Source organism: Lissotriton vulgaris, chromosome 10 (genome assembly GCF_964263255.1).
Source record: "Lissotriton vulgaris chromosome 10, aLisVul1.2, whole genome shotgun sequence".
NCBI lineage: Eukaryota > Metazoa > Chordata > Amphibia > Caudata > Salamandridae > Lissotriton > Lissotriton vulgaris.
The window spans coordinates 272901738-272924724 of record NC_141698.1 but is presented as its reverse complement, the minus strand read 5'-3'; the positions used below and the strand labels follow the sequence as shown (position 1 = coordinate 272924724).

Below are 22987 nucleotides of genomic sequence, written 5' to 3'. Positions count from 1 at the left end.
CAACTAATGCACAATTATTCTGCAGCAGAGCAATAAAATTGCTACTACTGTACCTCTACGTTGCCTACAACAACTAAGTTGCATCATAACTGACCCACAATATTACAATTATATTACGGATGCTTAGTAGCACGAAGGTGACATCGCAACTGTTTTGTAGTAAGGAAAGGACATCACAACTGAATTTAAATGTTACTTTTACAATGCTGTTATCCTATTACAAAAAAAGGTTACATCACATCTGTAATTTCTGTTAAAATGCAGAATGGTATTGGGTTTGTTCACAGATTAAACACGGGCAAAACACAATCACTGACAAAGGCATGCAATTCAGATGCACTTTGACATGTAAGGCAAGATACCTTTTATTATTTGGTGTGGAAAATGTAAAACACGCTGGACCAGAGTCACAAAGAAAAGATGTACATTTACGAATATATCTATTTACAATGCATGCTTTAGATCACATGCCATTACAATGCGGTCATTACCACAACTGAGTTGTTACAACCCGAACCTTCACATTGCAAGTCGTTACAACGACTTGCTGTAGGGGGCGCGCTGGACTTAGCTATAGTATAATTTACTATTCCTACTTCAGTTTGTCCAACAGCAGGGATCTACAATCCAACCCCTTCTGCCCCCTACAGCAAGACGTTGTAACGACTTGCGATGTAAAAGGTTCGCGTTGTGACAACATGGTCGTTGTAACGATTACGTTGTAATGGCATGCAATCTAAAGCATGCTTGTAAATGCTGTTTCCCATATTCACACTAGCGAAGGTACCATTACTAGCAGGTGCAAAAGTAAATTTATGACTTCACAAACATCCTAGATGGAGGTCTGGAGATGTAGAAATGCAGCCCCACTTTGCCCGTGGACAAGCCCCAAACCTCAGTTACCCCAGATCTGGTCCCAGGGTGGGAGGAGGTAAGGGAGGAGTTTAGGAATTCCAAAAAACAAAAGGGTAGGTGTTAACAAACTCTCATGGCAAACAATGCCTTGAATCTCTAACTCTCCTCCACACCTTGTGAGGAGTTAAGTGCTGCATAACTGTATGCACCTGTGGCCTACAATTATGCAATATTAATAACATTTACGCTCAACAGGTATCCTTTTGTAGATAGCTGTCAGGCATAAATGGAACGATAATCGGGTGAAAGCATAAGTTTACAGTCGCAACTGGCTTGTGAAATGGCTCCATGTATTGTAAGGAATTGAATACCATCAACAGAATTATGATGGAGTTCTATGACATTATAAAGGCCTCAATGTGGTGGCAAAACTCGTGGTTAAGATGTAATGTCAGGATTACGCATGTTTGCGGACTATTCTAACTGCACAGCATTGCTGATGATAGCAAGCACAGGTAGGAAAGAGAGGGAGTCGGAGAGATTCACGTATAACTGTTTGAATAGCGCACTCTGGAATCCAGCAATTCCTGAAGATCACCCGAGATCCTAGACTGTACCAGACCACCCACGTTTTTCTCCGCTTACCATGTTGAGTAGCTCTTGAAGAAGGCTTTTGGTTGGTTGACTTTGAGTCTTCAGAACTTCGTACAAGTGAGCGTATCCTATCCGTTCTTTGAACACCTCCTGCAAACGTATGAAGAACACACTGACTCATTTGCATCCATAGAACATTTCTGGACATTTGAACCACTTCTACACAATCTTTGTAAAACATTTTGAAGTATTTGTCTAACTGTGGCAATTGTGTGAAATCTAGTCCAATCTAAAATAACCTAATTATGTTCTATGTGCTATCTAGTCTACTGTCTTCTATGTCTAGTTTGTTCTATTGTTTTCTAGTGTAGTAAGCTCTTTGTCCAACCTTCTGTAATTAAGTCAATGTCCTGTGCCTCGATTACTGTATGTATGGACAAATACAAGCTGTCATGTTTATTTCAAACTGTTGGGTAACCCATGTCTATTATTACTGAGCCTAATCTAGTTTATTTTATAGCATTCTAATCTAATCTGCTTTGCTCTCATTCATCTATTTTTTCTAAGCTCTTCTATCACAGCATATGCAATGTGTACAATATTATGGTGTGTCTTGTCTTAAACTTTGTCTATTTTATCCTAATTCACTTTGTTCCAATTAATTTATACTGTTCTAGAGCATTTTACTTGTGTATTGTCCTGTCTTTTCTTTTGCATTCTATTTTCGGATATACAACTTTACTTTTATATCATATCATATTATCTTTAGTATTAATAATCAAAACGTGATAGGTTCTATGTTTGCCTCTTATAATTAAGTCTATGCCATTCAGCTTAAAAAAAAGGTTTACTCACTATTTTGTTGTTTTCTTTTCCATTACTTACATTGTTACCAACTGTCATGTTCTATTATTTGCAAATACAAGTCCAGAACTGTATTGTGTTCTAGTCTGCTCTAAGCAGGTCGGATCTAGTCTAATTTGCTCTGCCCAATTATATTCTCTTCCCTTACAGTCAACTATCTATCAATCTAGTAATTTCTGCTCCATTCTGATCTAGTACATTTGGTTGTAGTCTATTGCTTTTTCTTTGCCTTTCTCAATTACTACAGCGTCTCTGTTCCATTTTATTCTCATTCCTTATATTCTAACCTTAATATTTCCATTTTAGTTAAACTGTTTCAATCCCTTTGCCTTTCCTTTTTATTACTTCTATTCTGCCATTTTCTGTATACCATCTTTTACTGTGCTAGTCTCTACTGATACAGTTTTTACTGTTATAGCTTCTTGCAGCCTGTGGTGTTTTATCCTATTCATTGTATCCTAGTGACTTTTATTGATGACCATACGACTAAACTCTATAAACAGACGGCTATATTACCTTCTGCTTTTGTAGTCTCTTCTATTCACTAGTCTTCTACTATGGCAAAGTATTTTCGATTTCATCATATTTTGATCTCTAGTACTGTAGCCTAGTCAATTCTGTATTTTATTATAGAATCTCTTATACTGACTTCTAGTTATATTCTAACCACTTATTTTTTTTATTTTAGTTTATTCATTTCCAGTTATTTCTAGTCAAGTTTTTTTTACCATTTTCTAGGCACTATTTTAGTATTGTATTCTAGTCTATTCTTTAGTTTATTATATTATAAGATCTGATATTGGCTTCTAGTTTATCCAATTTTAACCACTTGTTTCTTATTTGTTTTCAATTCTAGCCTCATATAGTGTCTTCAATTATTCAAATGCAATCTATGCTATTCTACGGGAGCAGTCTATATTTTGTCATAGCTTCATCTGTTTAGCTATCCTGTGACGGTTCCCCTACAAGAATTTGATAAGTAACAAAATTCACGGAGGCATCTTCTGCATATTTTAACATGCATTAGACCACCAAGCACTCCTTAAGGGAGGGGAGAGTAAGATACTGGGGATAAATATCTGCATGTGCCTGGGTGGAATTACCTTTGCTGATGGGGAATTGCACATGATCGACGTCAGTACTCGGATGGTGTAGACCGTGATTGAGTCGGAACCATTGTCAAACACCTGAAGAGAGAGAAGAAATTATCAGTACTCGCTGCTACAAGCAACATCTTTGTCATTTCCCAAGCTGCCACCAGCACACACTACTCCAACAAGGTGTCTAAAACACAGACATTAGACTCTACTGAGAAGCAGAAAGATGAGGACTATACCCAAATGTGTGTGATTGTTCACAACTAAAGCTGTGTAGGTACCTGGACAGCAATAACTGGCCTTATCCATTCAGCTCCATGTAAACTCTAAGCATCCAACAAGATAACTGTGAGAGCATGACAAAGAGTTGTACTTGTTGCAAATACAGCTTGGTGCATTGGGCGTAGCTCAGGGAGCACAGCAGGCACATGCAAATCTGTGCTTAACTGCAAGTCATAGGTTGTAATTCAGGCAAAACTAATTATAATTTTCATCATTTAGAGATTAATTAAATGGGTGCCACTGTGTTGGGTAACAAACACACCTTTATTTAAGGCCAAAATGTTGTTTGTTAGGTGCTTGCCAATATCGCATTAGAAAAAAGTTGAAGGTGGAGTAATCCAACAACAAACAAAAATGTAATATTTCCTTCCATTTCTAATCTAATGTTTATTTCCCTCTATGCAAATCGCTGTCTCTTTATGAGCTACCTACACCCATGTTGTATACCTGTTAGGTCTCACCCATCTCTTATTAGAATTTGTCACAGGTCAAAAAAAAAAAAATCTACACATGTGATGATCTGCAAAGATGAGTTTTCTCATTTCTTACAGGGAGAAGAAAATAAGCTTTTTTTCTCCTTGATAATTGAAATATCTATCATAAAACTACTGAGAATTGCCACATCTACAAGTTGGCAACATGAATGACTTGTGGTAATCCTCTTTACTAATATACTTTACCTGTGAGAGAACTGCTACTCCAGAGGATGTCAAGCCATTGACTAAATAATTGCCACTTATACTGCAGACTGCTATGCCCTACATGCATTGCTTTACTTACCTTGGTGTCTCTAAATCTTTTTTTGGGTCACCTTTAGTGTTTCCTAGTCTTAGTTTCCCATTATTAGCAAGATATAGGTATATCTTTGGAATTACCCCTAAAATTACTTTTGAAAATACTTTGCTTGATGTAATACACAAGTCCACTTTTGCCACTCTGAAGCTAGTACACACCCCTTTCTGACTCCAGTTTTAACACCTCTTCAGCCATAGCACAACAGATTTCGATTTATATATTTGTTTGTACATGTACACAGACACACAAAATCCCAAGTAGGTTAACTTGCCTACTGGAGCTAACTCGCCTAATAAGTTCCCTAAGCATGGTGCTAAATCAACTGAGCTTACTCCCCTTGATGCAACTGCTTTTTTATTATTGGCATCAGATTAGGTTTAATTAATTTCACTGGTCTTCAGTGATTTCTCAAAACCACTTCCTTCTAAACTTGTTAAGACTTCACTCGGGGCTCTGGAACACACATTTCTGAGTCAGCTGACTTCTATGTTACAACTTTAGAAATGTTCCTTTACTGTCTGGCTTTTAATTCTCTTTATTACTGCAGCATAAGTTAGGAGTAAAGAAAGACCCCATGTTTTACTATACTGGCTCCATTGAAGTAAGACAGAACGTGAAGTGCATACATAACGCTAAGAATGGCGCCTGGTTACAGAATAACTGAAATATATTAGAGCAAGCAATATTAGTCAATTACACAGATTTGACAGACATGTCTGTCTAATGATTTCCTAATTGTATGGGCTGAACTGTGATGGTAGTGAAATATTTTGATTCCTTGACCACAGAGTTGGCTTTATGGTATGGGAAGGTCATCGTTTGAAGGAATTTCAACAGTTCACTCAACAGAAGAAGGGCACGCTATGAGTACTAGCTCATCTAATTATAAAAAAGTAGTCAAAATGTCCACACAATAAATGGCGGGGTTAGAGTTAGTGGCGGTTCTTGAGTGGAGAAGAGGTTGAATACTCCTTTTGCTCCCACCCAACAAACAATATTTACACATTGATATATTTTTGTGCTCCAATATTCTTCTCGGAAGGCTCAGATCTGTATTCGCCCGAAATTTGCATCAGATCTTAACCCTACATCAATTCAGTTGCGTGCCCATAGAGTGTAGTTCTGTGCGGACAATGTTTATTTGAGGATCAGGCACATAAATACAGTCATAGCTTGGCTGAGATAATTTTTGGGCTTTAATTTAAGATCAACATCAATGTCACAGACTTGGGAAGCCCTTAAACCTTTTATAGGATGGGGCACAACTGGATGTTCCTTAGCCGAGAAGGCTAAACATAGACAGGCTATGGTAATAGCTAAATTACAACCCCCTAAACTGGAGAAGCAACGTTCTCAAGAAATGTAATAAATGGATCCCCAGAGGTGATAATATACTAACAACTAGCAGTTGCCTGCGCTAAGGTTTTGGAGACTTATCACAAGAAAGATGTGGAGGCATACAAGGCATAAAGAGGAAAAGGCTTATGAATATAGCAAATTTCAAAGGTGAAAACTATCCTTTAAGAAAATAAGGGAAGCTGGAACTAAAAATAATACTTTAATACTGCAGAGTCACTGGTTGTCATGCCCAAAAATATTAAAGCAGTGTTTTACAACTTTTACCATAAATTATATTAGAAAGTATAGCAAATATCTTGCTACACTTCCTAATGTAGATATAGCAAATATCCAAGTATGCTGTGACTGTAGCAGAGATCATACGGATGAGTGCTCCATGAGATTCATAATGGTGACATATGTGTTCGTGCCAGGGGTGGATGATTTAACCTTTGTATTTTTGTGGTATGTTCTTTTTAACACCTATTTGCATATAATGCAGAAATATTTTTAAAATGCCTCATATTTATGGATTTCTGATAAAGATAAGAGCAGCAGATGCTTATGGCAATGCTGTGTTCACCAAAAACGTGGACTTTGCCATCTCTGCCACAGAAGAGAAAGCCAATAGTGTTTGCATACTATCTGGATGTTCTAAATGCTTATAAGACCCAGCTTATTTGTAATAAGGGATACCATTGACTCTAGGGTTGTCCCATCCACTGGATTCCATGGCATCAGATCGGCTACTAATATCCAATAATTTTAAGGCAAGTGATGTCCTCTCTTACAACACTACTTCCTTTTGGCCTCATCAACTGCCCTACCATTGTGAAAATGATAATGACTTCTAAGTTTCAATCTCCATTTTAGTCATCCTGAATGTTTAAATCCAGAAAGTTGATTCTGCCTTGAAAAGTTTTATATGGGGATATAAGGGACCATGTTGAGCAGTGACATTTTCTAAAATTAGAATGAATAGTCTGTTTATTTATTTATGGGCCTTGATCGGGGGTGGATGTCAACTGAGGTAGTGGTGGATGCGCTGAGGCCTCAATGCATCAGGTGACTTAAATATCTGAAACGTTGGCGTACACAAGAAAATGTTTTGATAATTGACAAGGACCTCCATGGCAATTGATATTTTTTCATAATGCTATTTTGTCTTCTCGGGTTTCAAAAGTACGGGAAACCGAGGATCTGGGACAAATTTCAATTAATTTGGGGTTCTTTAAAGGTGAGGGACGGGGGCTGAAATGATATAAAGAGTTTGCTCTGAAACAGATTAGCCCCCACCCCAAGGATGAAATAAATAAGCACCCATTCATCATGATTACATTATCTGCTGAACTCCCAAATCATATCAGACTAAACTCTTTATATGGCTAGAACTATGCCATATAAAGAAAGAAATAACAAAAGAAAGGCATTAATCGAGTAGTCAGGCTACTTTGGAGTAAGTCCTCATTGGTTTATGTTTTATACTTCAGCTTTGTGCTTTTGAATTAGGTATTTCCCTATTTTAAAACATTGCCGCATATTTTGTCTTAATCTTGCCATCAACCTCAAGTTTTTCTTTTTCTAGCTTCCATTCTCTGCTTGGAATGCAATTCCCTCTTACGCTTACTGCATATGTTTTCCACAGTTGTACTACAAGGGTTGATTCCACACCAAATTTTCATGACAATCTCAGAATACTTAGACTTGTGTAAGCAAGTTTATCCCAGGTGGCAATCCAGAAACGTTGCTATGCTCCAACACTAGACACAGTTCAATTAGAATGGCTCATATTTTGGGAGCAACTACATCACGATAATTACATTGGGAGTCCTTTCATAATAGGTAGGCTGTACTTCCTTTACTTCACATATTTTTACTTTGATGGTAAGTTACTTTATTAAAGATGTAAATCATCTAACTATAACGTTATATTATATATATATATATATATATATATACACATATATATATACATACACAAATAATTTATATATATATATGAATATATACACTCACATATATACTATATACATATTTTTTTTCTTCTCACTAACATAAACAAAGGTTACGGGGACAATATGGTTAAGTAATGGAATTTTAAAAAAAACTTAACAATTCACTGAAAAAACCAAAGGTTACAGGTACGTTAAAGTTAGTCTCAGGTTTCACTCGTACAAAACCAGCTGAGTTAACTATAACCCGTGCACCACCATTGTGCACTGCTAATGACCTTAAATACGACATCACTCATGACACTCATGGCTTTCTTAGGCCCCGGGGACCCGAGGGCCATTTCTAAAGATAAAGGGGTGGGGGGCCACGTAGCCCCCTCCCCGAACCTCTTTAGGCACTGGGAACCCCATCACTCAAGCTTGTGTACTTTTTAAAGGGAGGGGCCCCCCTCTCCGAGCCGTTATTGGCCCTGGGGACCCCATCCTCTAGGCCCCAGGGAGTGGGAGGGCCATGCAGCCCCCTTCCCTTTATGAACACAACTCTGGGGGTAGGCTCCCCGGGGCCTATAAGAAACAAATGCCCACTGTTTTGTTTTTCAATTCAGCAAATGTCTCTTGGGATCGCAGCATTTTTTGCTGGTTTTATTTCTTTATTGGCCCTGGGTGAGGGTCCCTTGCCCCACCACAATAGGGTCTTGTGGGTCTCCGTATCGACCCTCTCCCTATATAACTTTTTGTTTTGTTTTTACAAATTATGGGGTCCCCAAGTCCTGTAATGGCTGCCAGCAACATTTTTTCTCATGTTTCTGGTAGCCAATGAGAGCACTCGAGGGAGTCTGGCTCGAGTTACATGGCCAAGGGAAAATAAAGCTCCCTGGGCCAATAAGAACGCTCTATTTTTAGATTGCGACTTCTGCAAGAGTCTCTCAAGACTCTCACACACCCAACCATCTAGATATCTATATTTGCTTTTACCCTTAATCTCTCCTTGGGACCCTTAATATCTTGAAAATTACTGAACGAATTTACATCAAATCACAAAATGCACAGTCTGGAGATCAAGATCTAACTTCCTGCCGAGTTAGGTGCAATTCCGTCCATCAGTTTTTGCTGTAGACTCTCTTAAAAAGTCTATGGAAAATGCATTGGGATTTTGCATTTTGGAACCCACCTTTTTTGTCGGCCCCTGCTTGACGCATCACCCCAAAACTTTCTACGAAGGAGCTGCAGTGAATGGCCTTTTTGTTGGAAATTTCATGATGATTGGTCAAATGGGCCCAAAGTTATTAGCAAACCAAAAAGCGCTTTGACTATGGAGAAGCTGTCCTAACTATAACTACCTAGTGGCGGCAGGCACTAGGTAATATATCTATATCTATAAATATAGATTGATCTATCTAAACAAATAAATATTTACTACATAAACGTATCAAATGAAATTAATTTGGAGAAATAAAATAAAAAGATCAGGATAATTACTTACCTTCAAAGCTGTGAAGTAAAGGTATTCCCAATGTAAATAAAAGCACAATGTAAACATATGCTTACCACAATTTCTTAATAAATTCATTCATATATTCAGGCAGCTTTCTGTAATGTATGGGCTTTTTGCAAATGTTTCATTGGCTTTACCTTACTCGTACGTTTTATTTATTTCTTTATATCCTCATGCTATGTGGAAGGTCCGTATTTCTCTGCAAAGCACCCCAAAAAACCTGAAAGACCACCTAGGTAGGAACATCATACGGATTTGTTTGCTGCAAATAACTTTTCCGAAACATGACCTAAATCCCACATTTGCCCAAAACAAAAGTAGCACAATGTTTCAATGTAATGTAAATGTAATTTTACTTTTAAAGCGCACTAATACCCCAACTGGGGTGTCCTGGCGCTGTAACGCATACCGCTGTGGAACCCTTCCTGGCTTTTCCCTGTGAAATGTCCACTCCTGGGCACCCCCAAGGTGAAGCCAGGCATCCCAGCGCTGTTTGGGCCGTTGTGGAGATTAAGCAAGCTATTGCCCAGAGTTGCAGAGTGGGACCCGTGATTAGAATAGGCACCGAGGCGAGAATTATCAGGTCCGAGGTAATTGAGCCCAAGATCCGCCGAGGTGGGAATTGAACCCTGGTCCCGGGCCAGACCTCTGCATCAGGGTCTGCCGCTCTAACCATTGAGCCACACTTCTCCTCAATCAACATCTTTATTCCTTCAAACACAAAAGGACGATTGGTTGGAATACTAATTTGAGAGATTGGCAGTGGTTATATAAATTGCAAAAATTCCTCTGAGCACATTTTGTATGTTTGTTGTTCTTTGTTTCTTGACATCCATCACATCAGAAAATACCATGTTACCTCTTCCTAAGTCTGCTTTTTGTTGCAGTCATCAGCCACTGTGCACCCACAGTCTTGGTTGTGTTTGGATGCTATGTGACCCCCATGGCTCACAGCCAACACAGCTTGGGTTACCACTTGGCAACACAACTACGTTTATCAGGAGCTTTTGGGCACTTGGAAGCATTTTTCTTGACATAAGGAACTTGGAATCTCTTTTACAATTCTGGAGTCAATGTAATTCAACATACACACAGAATCTTCCTAAATCAGGTTAGAAAAAATACACCAATTTACAGTTGCGGCCAAATTAAATGGACATGCAGGATTTGTTTGCCAATGGTGGCTCAAGCTGCGGAACATTTATTGTGCACACATTTAGAAAGGTGATACATTTGAGAATTAAACCACTGACTGTTCCTCTACATTGCACCTCCCAGCCATGAGTTTTGGCTTTAGGCTAATTTTACACTTCCTTGCCTGCATATATCCTCTTCCCAGAGTTTGTCTTATGTTGTGTGTTTTGAGCTGAGGCAGAAAGACCAGGAGGCTGGGGCGGATACGCCGAGTGCCCCTGCCTGACTCTGACACAGCCTTACTTGCCTTTTAGCAGAGCTGTTCTCCTAGGAACCAGCTCACTCAGCTCATCACAGGTAGAAATTATGCTTTAGAACTCGGGAATATCTTAAGAAGAGAAATTCACTGTATGAGGTAACAACTGAATTGCAGTGAAATAAACACTTTCTGGTCAAATTTAGACTCTGATTATTAATATTTTGGTCATCTGTGCTCACCTCTCTCAACAGGTTGCCCCCAGTCAAAAGATAAGCTGCTCGGCGAGAGGCGGAGCTAACAAACTCTGAATGGGTAATTTAGTACTAGTGGCTTTAAACTTCTCTTTTAGCGATTGTCATTTTGGACTACACGTAAAATGATTTGTAATAAGCTCATATTGTACTCTTCTAAATGATCCTTAACCAAGCTTGGTCTCTTGTTGAATAACTAGACTAATAGATGGCTGAGAGGTACAATGTATCAAATGAATGCTTGGAATCAAGGATACCCACCCTCCATGCATGGTTATTCCATACTCCACACCAACACCCTCTGTTAGCCCAGCCTTGTGTGACTTACTCTTGAGAAAGGTCCACTGGATAGCCTGTGCCCAGTAGGGTAGCATCTGTGCAAACAGTCCAACACCACAACCAAACAGATACAGAAACAGAACCTGACACAAACACATGGTCAAGCAGCAAGACACATGAAAAGAGACACAGCAAGAGGCTAGAGCAGTCCCACCCTACACCAACCAGTGATGTCAACATGCATGGAACAAAGGAATGCTGAGCGGCAAGGGGGAGGGAAAAGGATGGTGATACAGCAGAAACTACTGACTCTGAGGAAAATCTTTCTACTGAAAAGTTATGTGATCTGATACAAGCTATTCTCAACCTGTCGGTCATTCAAAAGTAAACTGCTTCTAGAGTGTTTCTGTGAGAGACAAGCACTAAAGAATATTTGTTTTCGATAACAATGGATGGTATCAGGGACAGTGGAATGGCTTTTAGGGCTCAGGGTGCATGGAAGGAGTTTGTTTGGGCTGAGAGGCATTGACAGGCAGTGTGATCAGGTTGGAGCAAAATGGAAGAAACTGTGAGGTGCTCTGGGTACATGTAGGTAGTGTACGTAGGCGAGTTACAGGCCTGTCAACAAGCTAGTACCCTCAAAGCTGTGCATATTTAAGAAACTAAAGCCCTAGCAAATAAGGACAATTCAACTTTAACTGTACGCTATCTGAAAAGTACAGTTACCCTGTTGAATAGGCTACCTTCTGAGGGGGTCGCTTTCCCTGTCAGTGTTGATGGTTCACCCACAAAATTGCAAGTGACAGGTTTGTAGCCCTACAAGGTTGACTCTGCATTATATCCTTAAATTGACAAATTTAATATTTTAAGTCGGGAACTAATAAAACGTATTATTTGATCACCTACAGACAACTCAACTCGGGTGTGAGCTTCATAGTGCAGTTATCATTAGGTACTATAAATATTACTTTAATTATCAATGTGGTTATTATTGCTACTGTCCTCACACCCAAAGAGGCACAGCATCACATCATCGATATTTTAGGGAAACAACAAAAATATATATATATATTTTAATAGATTCACAAAGGGTAACTTCTAACATCAGTTTGCCCTGTTTCAACTCTACTAGAATGTAATAAGCACATATCTAACTATACTATTTAATTACACTAAATATACAAAGTTAAGGTCGGTGTAGTTGGTTATCAATACTAACTTTCAACCTGTACTGTCTAGGGTGATGTGTAACTATTCTAATTTTGCAACTATATACCAAAGTGCAGGAAAAATGAGGGAGTAAAATGAGGAAGTCATATGTTCATAAGAATACTATTGTACGCTTTAGAGAAGGTCTTAAAACATTGCTATGCAGAAACAAATTACTTTTGAGCTTTTTATAGTATTTCTAATTTCTTTGGGGCTCTCTTTCTACTGTATTACACATGTTATTTTGAATTACTAGTAATGAATTCAGGCGCCTAGAGACAATCAGTTCTGTAGTGCAACCTTATAAACATATCAGTATATAAAAATAAACAAACTATTTTAGGGACAAATATTTACTAATGCTACAATACAAATACATAACATTTCCACCTATCATTTGACAGATAGAGGGATGTCAGTCTTATCCAAAGATTTACCAATGGAGAAAATTCAGACACCAAAATGGAGATTCTGCAATCCATGATAAAAAAACCAGGGTAAATGTATTTTTCAAAGATAAAAAAAACACAAGATCTGAAGTGTTCACAAGACTTCATAATAAATCTATTTTCTGTCCTTCACTATTGGAAGCAGTTATATTTAAAAAAAAGTATTACATGATCTTATAGAAATGAACGCAAAAAACTGTCAGTTAAACTAAACAAATCTAAGGAGGAGTATGAAGTTATTAAAACTTACAAATATGCTACCAATATGTGATAAGATTAGTACAGATCTTCGACTATTGAATAGACTCCATTTATCTCTCATAGGACGATGCAATATGTTATGGTTATGTTTCCGAAAATCTTATACCTATTCTGATCTATACCAGTCGCTATTGAAGAACAGATTTTAAAGTAAATAGATAGCATTTTTAGTAGCTTTGTCTGGAAATATTCTAAAATCCGTCGATCCTTTAAATTTTTAACATTGCCACAGGAACAAGGAGGGTGGTCTGCTCCAAATGTTAGATATTACTATTATGGATGCTTTTTACAGCAAATGGTGTTTGTAATTATGCCAGGTAGCAATGGCAGACAATATAACCCAAATGGTGATTTACCCTCAATATATGAGTTAGCCGTAGGAATCAATGCTCGAGGGGTACTTCTTCGACAAATTGAGCCCAGCTATTATAAAAAAAACAAGTTTAAGATAATGCAAACAATTTGGAAAATTTGGAGAAGGATGAAGACCCTAGCTAACATACCTACATATAATAGATATACTCCGCTATGGCGATCTTCCCCCTCTTCATCATCCCTGTATGATAGATTGGCTAGACAATGGGAGGAAAAGGGAGTCCTGACAGTGGGTGACCTATATTCAGCTGAACAAAGATTGTCATTTTCAGGGCTTCAACAAAAATATGGTATATCGGATAACTCATTCTTTAAATATAAACAGATTATAAGCTATTTGAATAAAACAAAGGATAAGGGATTATTACTTCATAAAATACCCTTAATTGAAATTATTTCTAATCCCCAGACTAGAATTAAGAATATATATAAGAGTATTAATGGATATACTCCCAGACGATCTGGAGGCGGTAGAAGCTAAATGGGCTTTGAAAACCGGAGATCCTGATACCGATATATGCCGCTCTTTGAATCTATCCAACGAGATTTTTCTTGCGCAAACCTGAAAGCCCAACACTATTATACATTATATGAGCTCTACTATACCCCGGAAAAACTACATCGCTGGGGTAAAAGAGAGGGTAATAAGTGTCCTAGATGTAAACAAGGACTCGCGGATACAATTCATATGTTTTATAGCTGCGAACAATTAAATATATTAATAAAACAAATAGAAACTTTCTTGACAGCAGCCGTAGAATGCCCTATTAAAATATCTGTAACTTAAATGTTACTAGGATGTGATGAAAGTATACAATGCGGTTATCATATGAGTAAATTTGTTTTTATTGCAATAGCTGTAATGAGACTTCTTATATCCACCCATTGGAAAGACTCAGATGCTCCACGGTTTCAAGCATGGATAGGTCGTTTACTGGCTATATATCATCTCGAAAAAAGCACTCTATAAATGTAAAGGCCGGGGTGCTCGAAAGCGTGGCAGAGAAATCTGGGCTCCTCTGAAAAAATGGATTACCGGGCAAGCCATTATATAAAGGAATATAGGATATAGAAAGATCCCAGAAAGACTAGACCGGCAATAATGCTCTGCTAGCGTAATTGCAATGTTTTGGATTGTCTTCTATCCCCTTTCTTTTGCTTTCCTTTTTCCTTTCTTCTCAAACAGTTATCTATTCACGTTGGGACGATGTACTCTTGTTCTTTCATTTGACTCAATGTATATATTATAATTATATGTAAATTTAAGCCTTTGCATAAACCGGATGTTATAGGTTGCATATGTATGATCTAGTGATGAAACTGAATTTGCAAATCCTCTTCAATAAATTTTTTTTTTTTTTTTAAACTGACTAATATGCTATGAGATATAGCCATAACTGAACAATGTTCAATATTATAGGTAACTAAATGCTGATGCCGCCAGAGGAATACGGGAAGTGATAAATAAAATGACACAGGAAGCATTTACAAATGACTGCGACAGTCAACATGAATTTGATTTCCTCAATAAAAAAAAAAATTAATATCAATTCTCTACATTTTACCAAAAACATAAAAAACTTTGAAAACGCCACTTGGAAGTCAAATAGTCTCTGTATGTGGTTCCATATTAGAGCCTATCTCAGTATATTAATTTCTTACTACAAACGTTTGTGACTGATACTAAAGTATATTTAAGAGACTCTGCATTTTATTAACATGCAAGGGATGTCCTGAGTTTAATCACAACAATTAAATTCTAGTTAGTGTTGATACTGAAGCTCTTTACAACTTTGTCCTTCAAGATGAAGCTATAAATAGGCTTCTTTTAGGTAAAACAGATGCAGCACACATGATTTCTACAGAGTTTATATGTAATTTGTCTAGAATAGCCCTTAAACGCACTGTATGTAACAAAATTACTTCTACTTTCAGATAAAAGGTATATCCATGGGCTTCATATTTGTGCCCGAAATAGTGAACCTATAAATATCCTTCATTGAAGAGAAAAGGATCAACATAAATCAGAATCCAATTACAAATCAGATCCCTAAATAGTTTCTTGCATTGATGTTATATTATGTAATTTAAATGGTCTACAAGAAGTTCTGCTAACATTCAACAAATGTTTTGATGCAAGAATTAAAAACTCACATTTCATTAGGACAAAAGTAGGCTCTATTTTCTGAATGTTCTTGTACAATGGGCAGATAATACATTATACATGGGTTATAAAGCCCATCAATGGCAACATGTGATTAGATTTTCTAGTTACCATCTAAATATTTTTTTTTTAAACTTCCTTTTCCACAATTTCTACCCACAGAGAAATTATAACAAAAAGAAATGTATTGTATGCAAGCCAACAATGTACAGTAACAACTGTTTGAAAAGGGGTATCATACTGGACTGGTTTGTAATGCAAAAGGGCATGGTAAACACCTTAAAAGACTTACTTAATGGATGCCCATTAAGATGTCTTACCATATTGAGCCCAGTCTCTAATAAGGTCAAAAAGTCTTATGAGCCTTCATATTCTCAGTCCTTAAAATGAATCAAACATTTGTTTGCCATTAAGTAGGGGTCAAATTTGAGAGACAAATTAGTCAAAGCACATATCAATATAGAAAAAGAGAAGCAAACTAAATTATGGGGTGTCACTATGGTAACAGATCATTAAATTAGTTTTTATATGTAGTGTATGTCACTTCACTGAACATTTAAGGAGGTACAAACTGCAGATAAAATAATCCATTCAGAAGACTCCTTAAACTGTAGCAGCAAAGTAGGTATTTATAGCTTCACTTGCCCCTGTGAAACATCTACACTGGCACAAATACTCAGCCAATTAAAATGCATTATAGGACACAATGCCAAGATTAAATTCAAAATGCAACATTTGTCGATCACTGCATAGAAGCAGCTCATCAGCCAGATGTGCTAAAATGGACAGTGGTGGTAACTTTACACACACACGACTATAGTGGTGGTGACATACAAGGAGACCTAAGGGCTATGCATCTAAATTTATTCATTAGATACTGTCACTGAATGTGTGAATAATTTTGAGAAACTTAACAAGTTAATGACACAATAGAAAAGTCTGTAAATTTAAATATATCTATTTATGTTGTGGATGACAGTGTACTAGAGCAACGACTTGGCATGTTTTAACGCTTTATGTCATTTTACCTTAACATGGATGCTCGATATGGTTCTTATTTGTTTTGGACTAATAGTTAGGATTGAGTATGCACATATGTTCTATTCTTGAAAAGTATATATGGACTCTGCAATAATTAAATGCATTGATTGAACTATTTAAAACTTTGTAATGCTAGCTTTTAAAGAATGTGTATGCTGGTACCTGGCTCCCTAGAAGGGGAGTGCCTGTATAAAACTTCCACAAAAAACTTTATGTAGTCTGGAAGATTATATAACAGATGGTGTACCTATTGATATTATAAATTATTATGTCTTACGTATACAGTGGCTCAGTTAATACTTTTATTAAGTATACAATTGCATGGTGATTTAAGAACTATTATTAATGTACAAATTAAGATATATAGGGTCCTTTATAATACCTTAATCATCACCCAACTTGGCCCTCGAATATCTAGGTAACATACAAGCTGCATATTTACCTAAAGACTAGGGGCCCGATTCACAGAACTAACTTAAGGCAATATCCTAAACTTGCTACCATTTTGGTATTCAAAGAAGGCACCTACTCATTTCGGTATTTACAGAAGTTAGGAGTCCTAACTTTAGGACTCCTAAATGCCTTCTGTGAATACCGAAAGTCTTAAGTTAGGATTTTTCTCAGTTTAGGAGTCCTAAAGTTAGGAGTCCTAACTTTACTACTCCTAAACTGAGAAAAATCCTAACTTTAAGACTTTCGGTACTCACAGAAGGCATTTAGGAGTCCTAAAGTTAGGACTCCTAACTTCTGTAAATACCGAAATGAGTAGGTTTTAATGAGCACAGCATTTTTTCAGGGCCAAAACTTTTTTATGTACAAATTGCACTGACAAATACTGCAAGTATACTAGCTATACAGATATGGGAACTATGCAGCAATGCAACTTAGCTGTCTAGTCTAATAAAAGCTAAGATCACAGGACTGCACAGCTATATTATCCAGCTTTGCTATGCAATTAAACTATCAACTACTTTTACAATGTTTACAGGAGTATGTGTTGTGCCTATGCAAATAGTAAAAATCAGTAATCCGTGATCTAAAATAGACGCACTAAGACAGTTAAATTTAAATGACGAGACAGTTTGTTGAGAGTGTCACATGAATGGTCACTATAATTTGAAACTATTCTTGTGACATTATTTAGTAGCCTGCTGACATCACGGATTCCTATAGAAGCAGAAGAAAGTAAAAGGAAGAGTTTGCCACTATCCCACAAGCAGCATGCAATACCTTTTGGATATCGATTTCGGTGAGCAATCGAGTGGCGAGATCACTCCCGCCCTCCTCCGGCTTACGGCAGCTACCACGCAGGTAGAACTGTCAGGAAACGGGGTTAGAAAAGTCATGTCAGCCAACAGGAGCATGGATTCAGCAAAACACATCAGACAGTAAGGTGTGCAGCAGGTAACATAAGGGTACACGTAGGATCCACACCACACAAGGGGTTCTGGTGGAGAGGGAACACCTCTCAGCAGAGGCAGCTCCTGCAGCAAAAACATGTAAAGCTTCTCTTGCACAGAAATACTTCCTGGAAACTGGGATTGGAAAACACCACACAGGATTATGCCCAACTGTTTGCTACTACCCCACCCTTCGCCCAACCCCACAATAGTCCACAAAGATACATCAATGCAGTTAACAGCCACTAGTACAAGGAACACAGTAAAGAGGGGAGGAGGGCTTTCTACTCAATAAAACACTTCAAGCTTCTAATTTAATAAACAAAATAACAAATGTAGAATGCCAACAAAGATGCTTGTAGCTGACAAAAACTCTCAATGTTAGCACTCTGTTCTCTAACTAGGTCACTACTCTACGAATACCAATAAATACATTGAAACCCTGCAGAGTTGCCTTAACATCAAACAGATTTTATCTTGATGTCGGACTTTATTGTACATCGATGGGTTGATGTCAGTGTTTCAACCATGCCAAAATCTTTTAACACCAATATCCATAGTTCAAGACTTCCACATCAGAAACCAATGTCTGAACATTTATCAAAATATCGGCTCTATTCTCTGTTACTCCCTTTTACTTTCTCAAGCTTTTCCATCATAAATACATTTATAAATGGAACGTCCTAGTGTTTTAAGCAAACGGGTTTGAATGGAGAATTGTCATGATGGATCTGGGCATGAACACTTAAAGGCATAGCAATGGACACATTTTTGGAATTGATATTGCTCACGCTAAATATTAAATTTGCAATTAGCAATCTGCACATCTGGAAACAACGTTTTGAAAAGCCAATTCGGCTTCCAGCTGGTCAATCAGACATTTGTCTGTAGGTGCTTATATAGACACAACTGTAAGAATATACCTGATTGGGACACAGTTCCAAAGTCCAATTACTCACTTATGATTGCTATTACGTTTTGCGGACAGTTCCAAACAGTTTACATTCCGAAAGAACCTACAGTAAATCTGGAACTCCAAAAAGCCATTTGAGTGTCCAACTAGCCTGTCAGAATTGTACTTTAGTATCTCCACGATACAGGGTTACAGCTTTCAGAATCCCAGACAATTACAACAGTCCCCCTTCCTGGCTAAAATAGTTTGTCCAAATGATCTGTTCTTCCCTATTTTGTTCACTGTGGGTCCAACTCTTGCATCCAGCACCCTGGTTTGAAAGACTTGGTATATAACAAAAGGACACATAGTAATCATGGATAGACCATTGAGTTACATTGGTGGGATCGGACAAGGACAGGGAAGAAATGGGCGTCCTCACTGTTTTCCCTTTAATGAATTGAATAGAGATACTTAATTCTGGGGCAATACATTATTCATCAAGTAAAGGATAATCAGCCAACCATCACTTCTATTCATCTGGCCTTTTAATTAAAACTTAATTTCAACCAACAGAGAGCATATCAATTTGGATATAAAAGATAGCATTCCACAAACAGATTAAACTGTTAGTCGGTGGCCCAATATAGGGACGCAGAGCCCCATAGGACTTTGCTCTGCCTAAGATTTATTACTATCTGTAAGATTGAGAAATCTCATTATACATAACATAATTTTGCAGGAGACCATTTCATTTTGCCTTATGCCACTGCACCTCGGAAATGGGGAAAAGTTCTACCTACCAGAGGCAGAATTACCTGATATTTTTCAGTAAGGAGGGGGTCTCCAATAGGATGGTTAGGCAGAGACAACCAGAACATGTTAGGCAAGGGGTACTGGGAAATCTCCCAATATCACATCTAACAGGTGTGTATCTTTATCTCCTATCCTCTCTAAACCCCCTGTGATAACAATGAACACTTTTAAGAAACATCTTATATTCTGGAGGTTTGTTTCACCACTTTCCCCACTTACCTGCATCCATTTAATAAAATGCACACAGAATTAAAGAGACAGAGGCATTTCAAATTAAAATCTTATTTTCAACTTTTGAGAGGAAGGAAATAATAATAATAATTGCGTCCCCTCTTGGGACAGAAGTGACTGTTTTGGACAGTGGATGAAGGTTGAAGAGAACAGTGAGCGAGTGTTGAACTAATCAGAGTTTGTTCACTCAACCATTATTGTACCTGCTGGTATTTCAGATTAACACATTGTACTATGAGTGGGTTTATAGTTTAAAATGGATTATCCAGCACAATGTTCAATCCAAATCATGTGGGGAAGGCAGGGTGGTCTCGCCCTGGTAAAACTCTGAATGTGGCCCACACCTATCAACCTTGAATATTCCAATATGGAACCTGGGTGATTCTTTTCACATCCAAAATGGTAGTTTGGGGGTTTTCTCTTGAATTACGCAGTTTCCAGATTCCACATTTTGAAAGTACAAATCTGAATGTTGAAAATTTGTAATGAACTGGCAAGAGAACCTTTCCCCTGATTGGAAGAATTCTTAGTGTTCATCCAGAACTGAAAAGTATTTGGACGTTGTGGCATATACTGCTCATTGTTGGATTAAGATAACCATATACAAAGAATTTAGATGATTGGTAAAGGGTTTGTAAGTCTTTTAAATTAAAACAATGACCACCATGAGATGGGTATGGTCACATTTGTCTTTTACAGCACCACAAAGCTGAAATACTGTTAACACACATGCTTTAAATAAAACATATATTATTAAGTATGTACCAAATGTAAATATGTGTAGATTCCTTTGGTGAAAAGTAATCCAGTCAATTTCCGTATAATTCCTGGAAGCTACTGAACTGACCTCCTCCCCTCCACCCCCCAGACCGCTACCCAAGTTGTCCTGGACCATCTCGAAGCGCTAGACCACATTACCTTGCTGTTCTGAATCAGCCTGATGATATGCTCAAAGCAGTTGTTGCTCAGGAACAGTGCTTGTAGAACAGGCCGGTCTCCGCAGTTCAACATTTCGGGAATTGCACCTGGTTGAGGGACAAGTGAGATAGGAGGGACAGTTGAAAGGGAAATGAGAACATGAGCAGAATATACTCTTCTAAACTAAGTCATATTAGCAACTTGTGTACTTTGAGCATCACACAGTAACCACGGTCCAGGACATGAGGAAAACCCTATTTCCAACCCTATAGAGTAAGGTGGAGTGGGCTGATGGTTAGGTCAAGCAAATTCCCAGACAAGTAACTTAGGAGTATGTCAAGTCACTGATCTCCCCTAGCTGAAGCTCCTGGCCTTACAGAGCCTGGGGCAAGTTCTCATATCACCATATGGACTTCGTAAAAAAAATACATTCCATCACAATGCATGATCACAACACACAAATGTAGCTTTTCGTCTAGAATGTGTAAGATGTTTGCCATGACAATGGAGCCAAAGGTTTTGAGACTGTGCTACACAGTTCCTTCTGTGATCAATTTTCCATTAAACACAATGGAAACATTACAAACAATAAAGAAAACTTTTTTTTAACACTGACAAACTCTGTTCCCACATGTATTCCTTTCTCTAAAAGAATATATTTTTCTACAACATTCGGTATGTAGCTTGTTGCCTTTATTTATTTATCATTTACAACTTGTACATCGCAGATTGCATAACTGAAACGCATCTAAGCACCAGTGGGATAGCAAGAAGTGGAGGAACCACGAGAGAGAAGCGGGGGTTCGAATAGGCATTTTTTCAAATGTTTTCTAAATGCAAGGATTTTGTTGGGGTTTTCATTTGGGTTGAGAGAGGCTGTTCCACAGGCGAGATGCAGCAGCCAGCAATTTGTTTTAGTGAATGGGAGGAGGTTGAAGTCATTTGAGCTGAAAGGCTTGGAAGGCACTTGCTTTTGTTTTCTAAGTATATGGATGCTGAGCAAAAAAGAGGCAGAGCATTCTGAAGGTGACAATTTCCTCGACCACTAACAGGTGATGAATTCTGGAATGACGTCTTAGCTTATGACCAAGCAAAGGATGAGGAGTTGGGCTGCATGTTTTCCGTATTGAAGTATGTTGATTGATTTGGTAGGGCAGTGCGACCAGGGCACTGACCTTTGGTGGGGGGGGGGGTGTTTAGCAATATCTTAAGATTTAAAAGCACCTGCTGCAGAGTTCCTTAAGTACCAACCTCTCAGGCAACAATAAAAAAATTCAAGCTCACTCTTGTGATTAATGTTCCTGTCAGACAGACAGAGATCGGAGTTTCGTCTAGTGGCAGTTTTGACTCGCCATAAAGTAGCGCAGAGGGTTAATACGCCTGCTGCAAAGAACAGAGCTGTATTTTATGTGGGTAGCTGAGGGGATTACTAAAGCCAGTCTTTATCAATGCTTTAAAACAACTTAAATGAATGTCAGAGAGGGGCTATAGAGAGTTCAGGGGCATGGGCACTTTTACCGAGTGATAGTTGGGAATCCGAGGAGGAGGTCACGGGGCGTGGGGGCAATTAAGATTGTCACACCTGGTGCCATCAGTGCTAAAGCTGGGCATGGATCAGGAACTGAAGTCCACGATAAGGTGGTGAAAGATGAGACTAGACTTCAGTGGAGACACTCAAGATCAATCATAAAAAGCCTCAAGACTGACATCTGTGTCCAAGGATAGGAGTCTAGCTGATCCTCCTTTACTGGCCGAATTTTGCCCTAGGTTGTGGCCAGTTACAGTACATCATTTACTGTCATGTGTTTAATTGGTCAAGGTCTGGCCAACAATGATTGACCAGAAGTCAATCCATGCAGGAGTGGAGAACGACAGACAAATGAGGTTTTGAAAAGGTAATTATGGCAGATCTAGGTCAACCACAACCATGAGAAATGGGGCCACAGTTTACCATGATTGGTACAATTTAACGAAGGTGAGTAAAATAATTTATAAGGGACATTGACAAAACAGTCTAAAACTGTGGATAAAGAACA

At 38.1% G+C, this 22987-nt stretch overlaps 1 protein-coding gene across 7 annotated transcripts in view; it reads right to left on the bottom strand.

The window, feature by feature from the left end:
• The window catches only part of NBEAL2 (neurobeachin like 2), a 750879-nt gene that overhangs the window by 278144 nt on the left and 449748 nt on the right, over positions 1 to 22987 (bottom strand). For 4 of the 7 annotated variants that reach the window (XM_086940998.1, XM_086940997.1, XM_086940995.1 and 1 more), the window contains exons 9-12: positions 20952 to 21058; positions 17925 to 18011; positions 3417 to 3500; positions 1501 to 1599 (exon numbers count right to left, since the gene is read on the bottom strand). In XM_086940998.1, the coding sequence (XP_086797124.1) occupies positions 1501 to 1599; positions 3417 to 3500; positions 17925 to 18011; positions 20952 to 21058 (377 nt within the window). The remainder of the gene's footprint in view (positions 1 to 1500; positions 1600 to 3416; positions 3501 to 17924; positions 18012 to 20951; positions 21059 to 22987) is intronic. The other 3 variants (XM_086941000.1, XM_086940999.1, XM_086941001.1) reach the window with 1 other exon arrangement.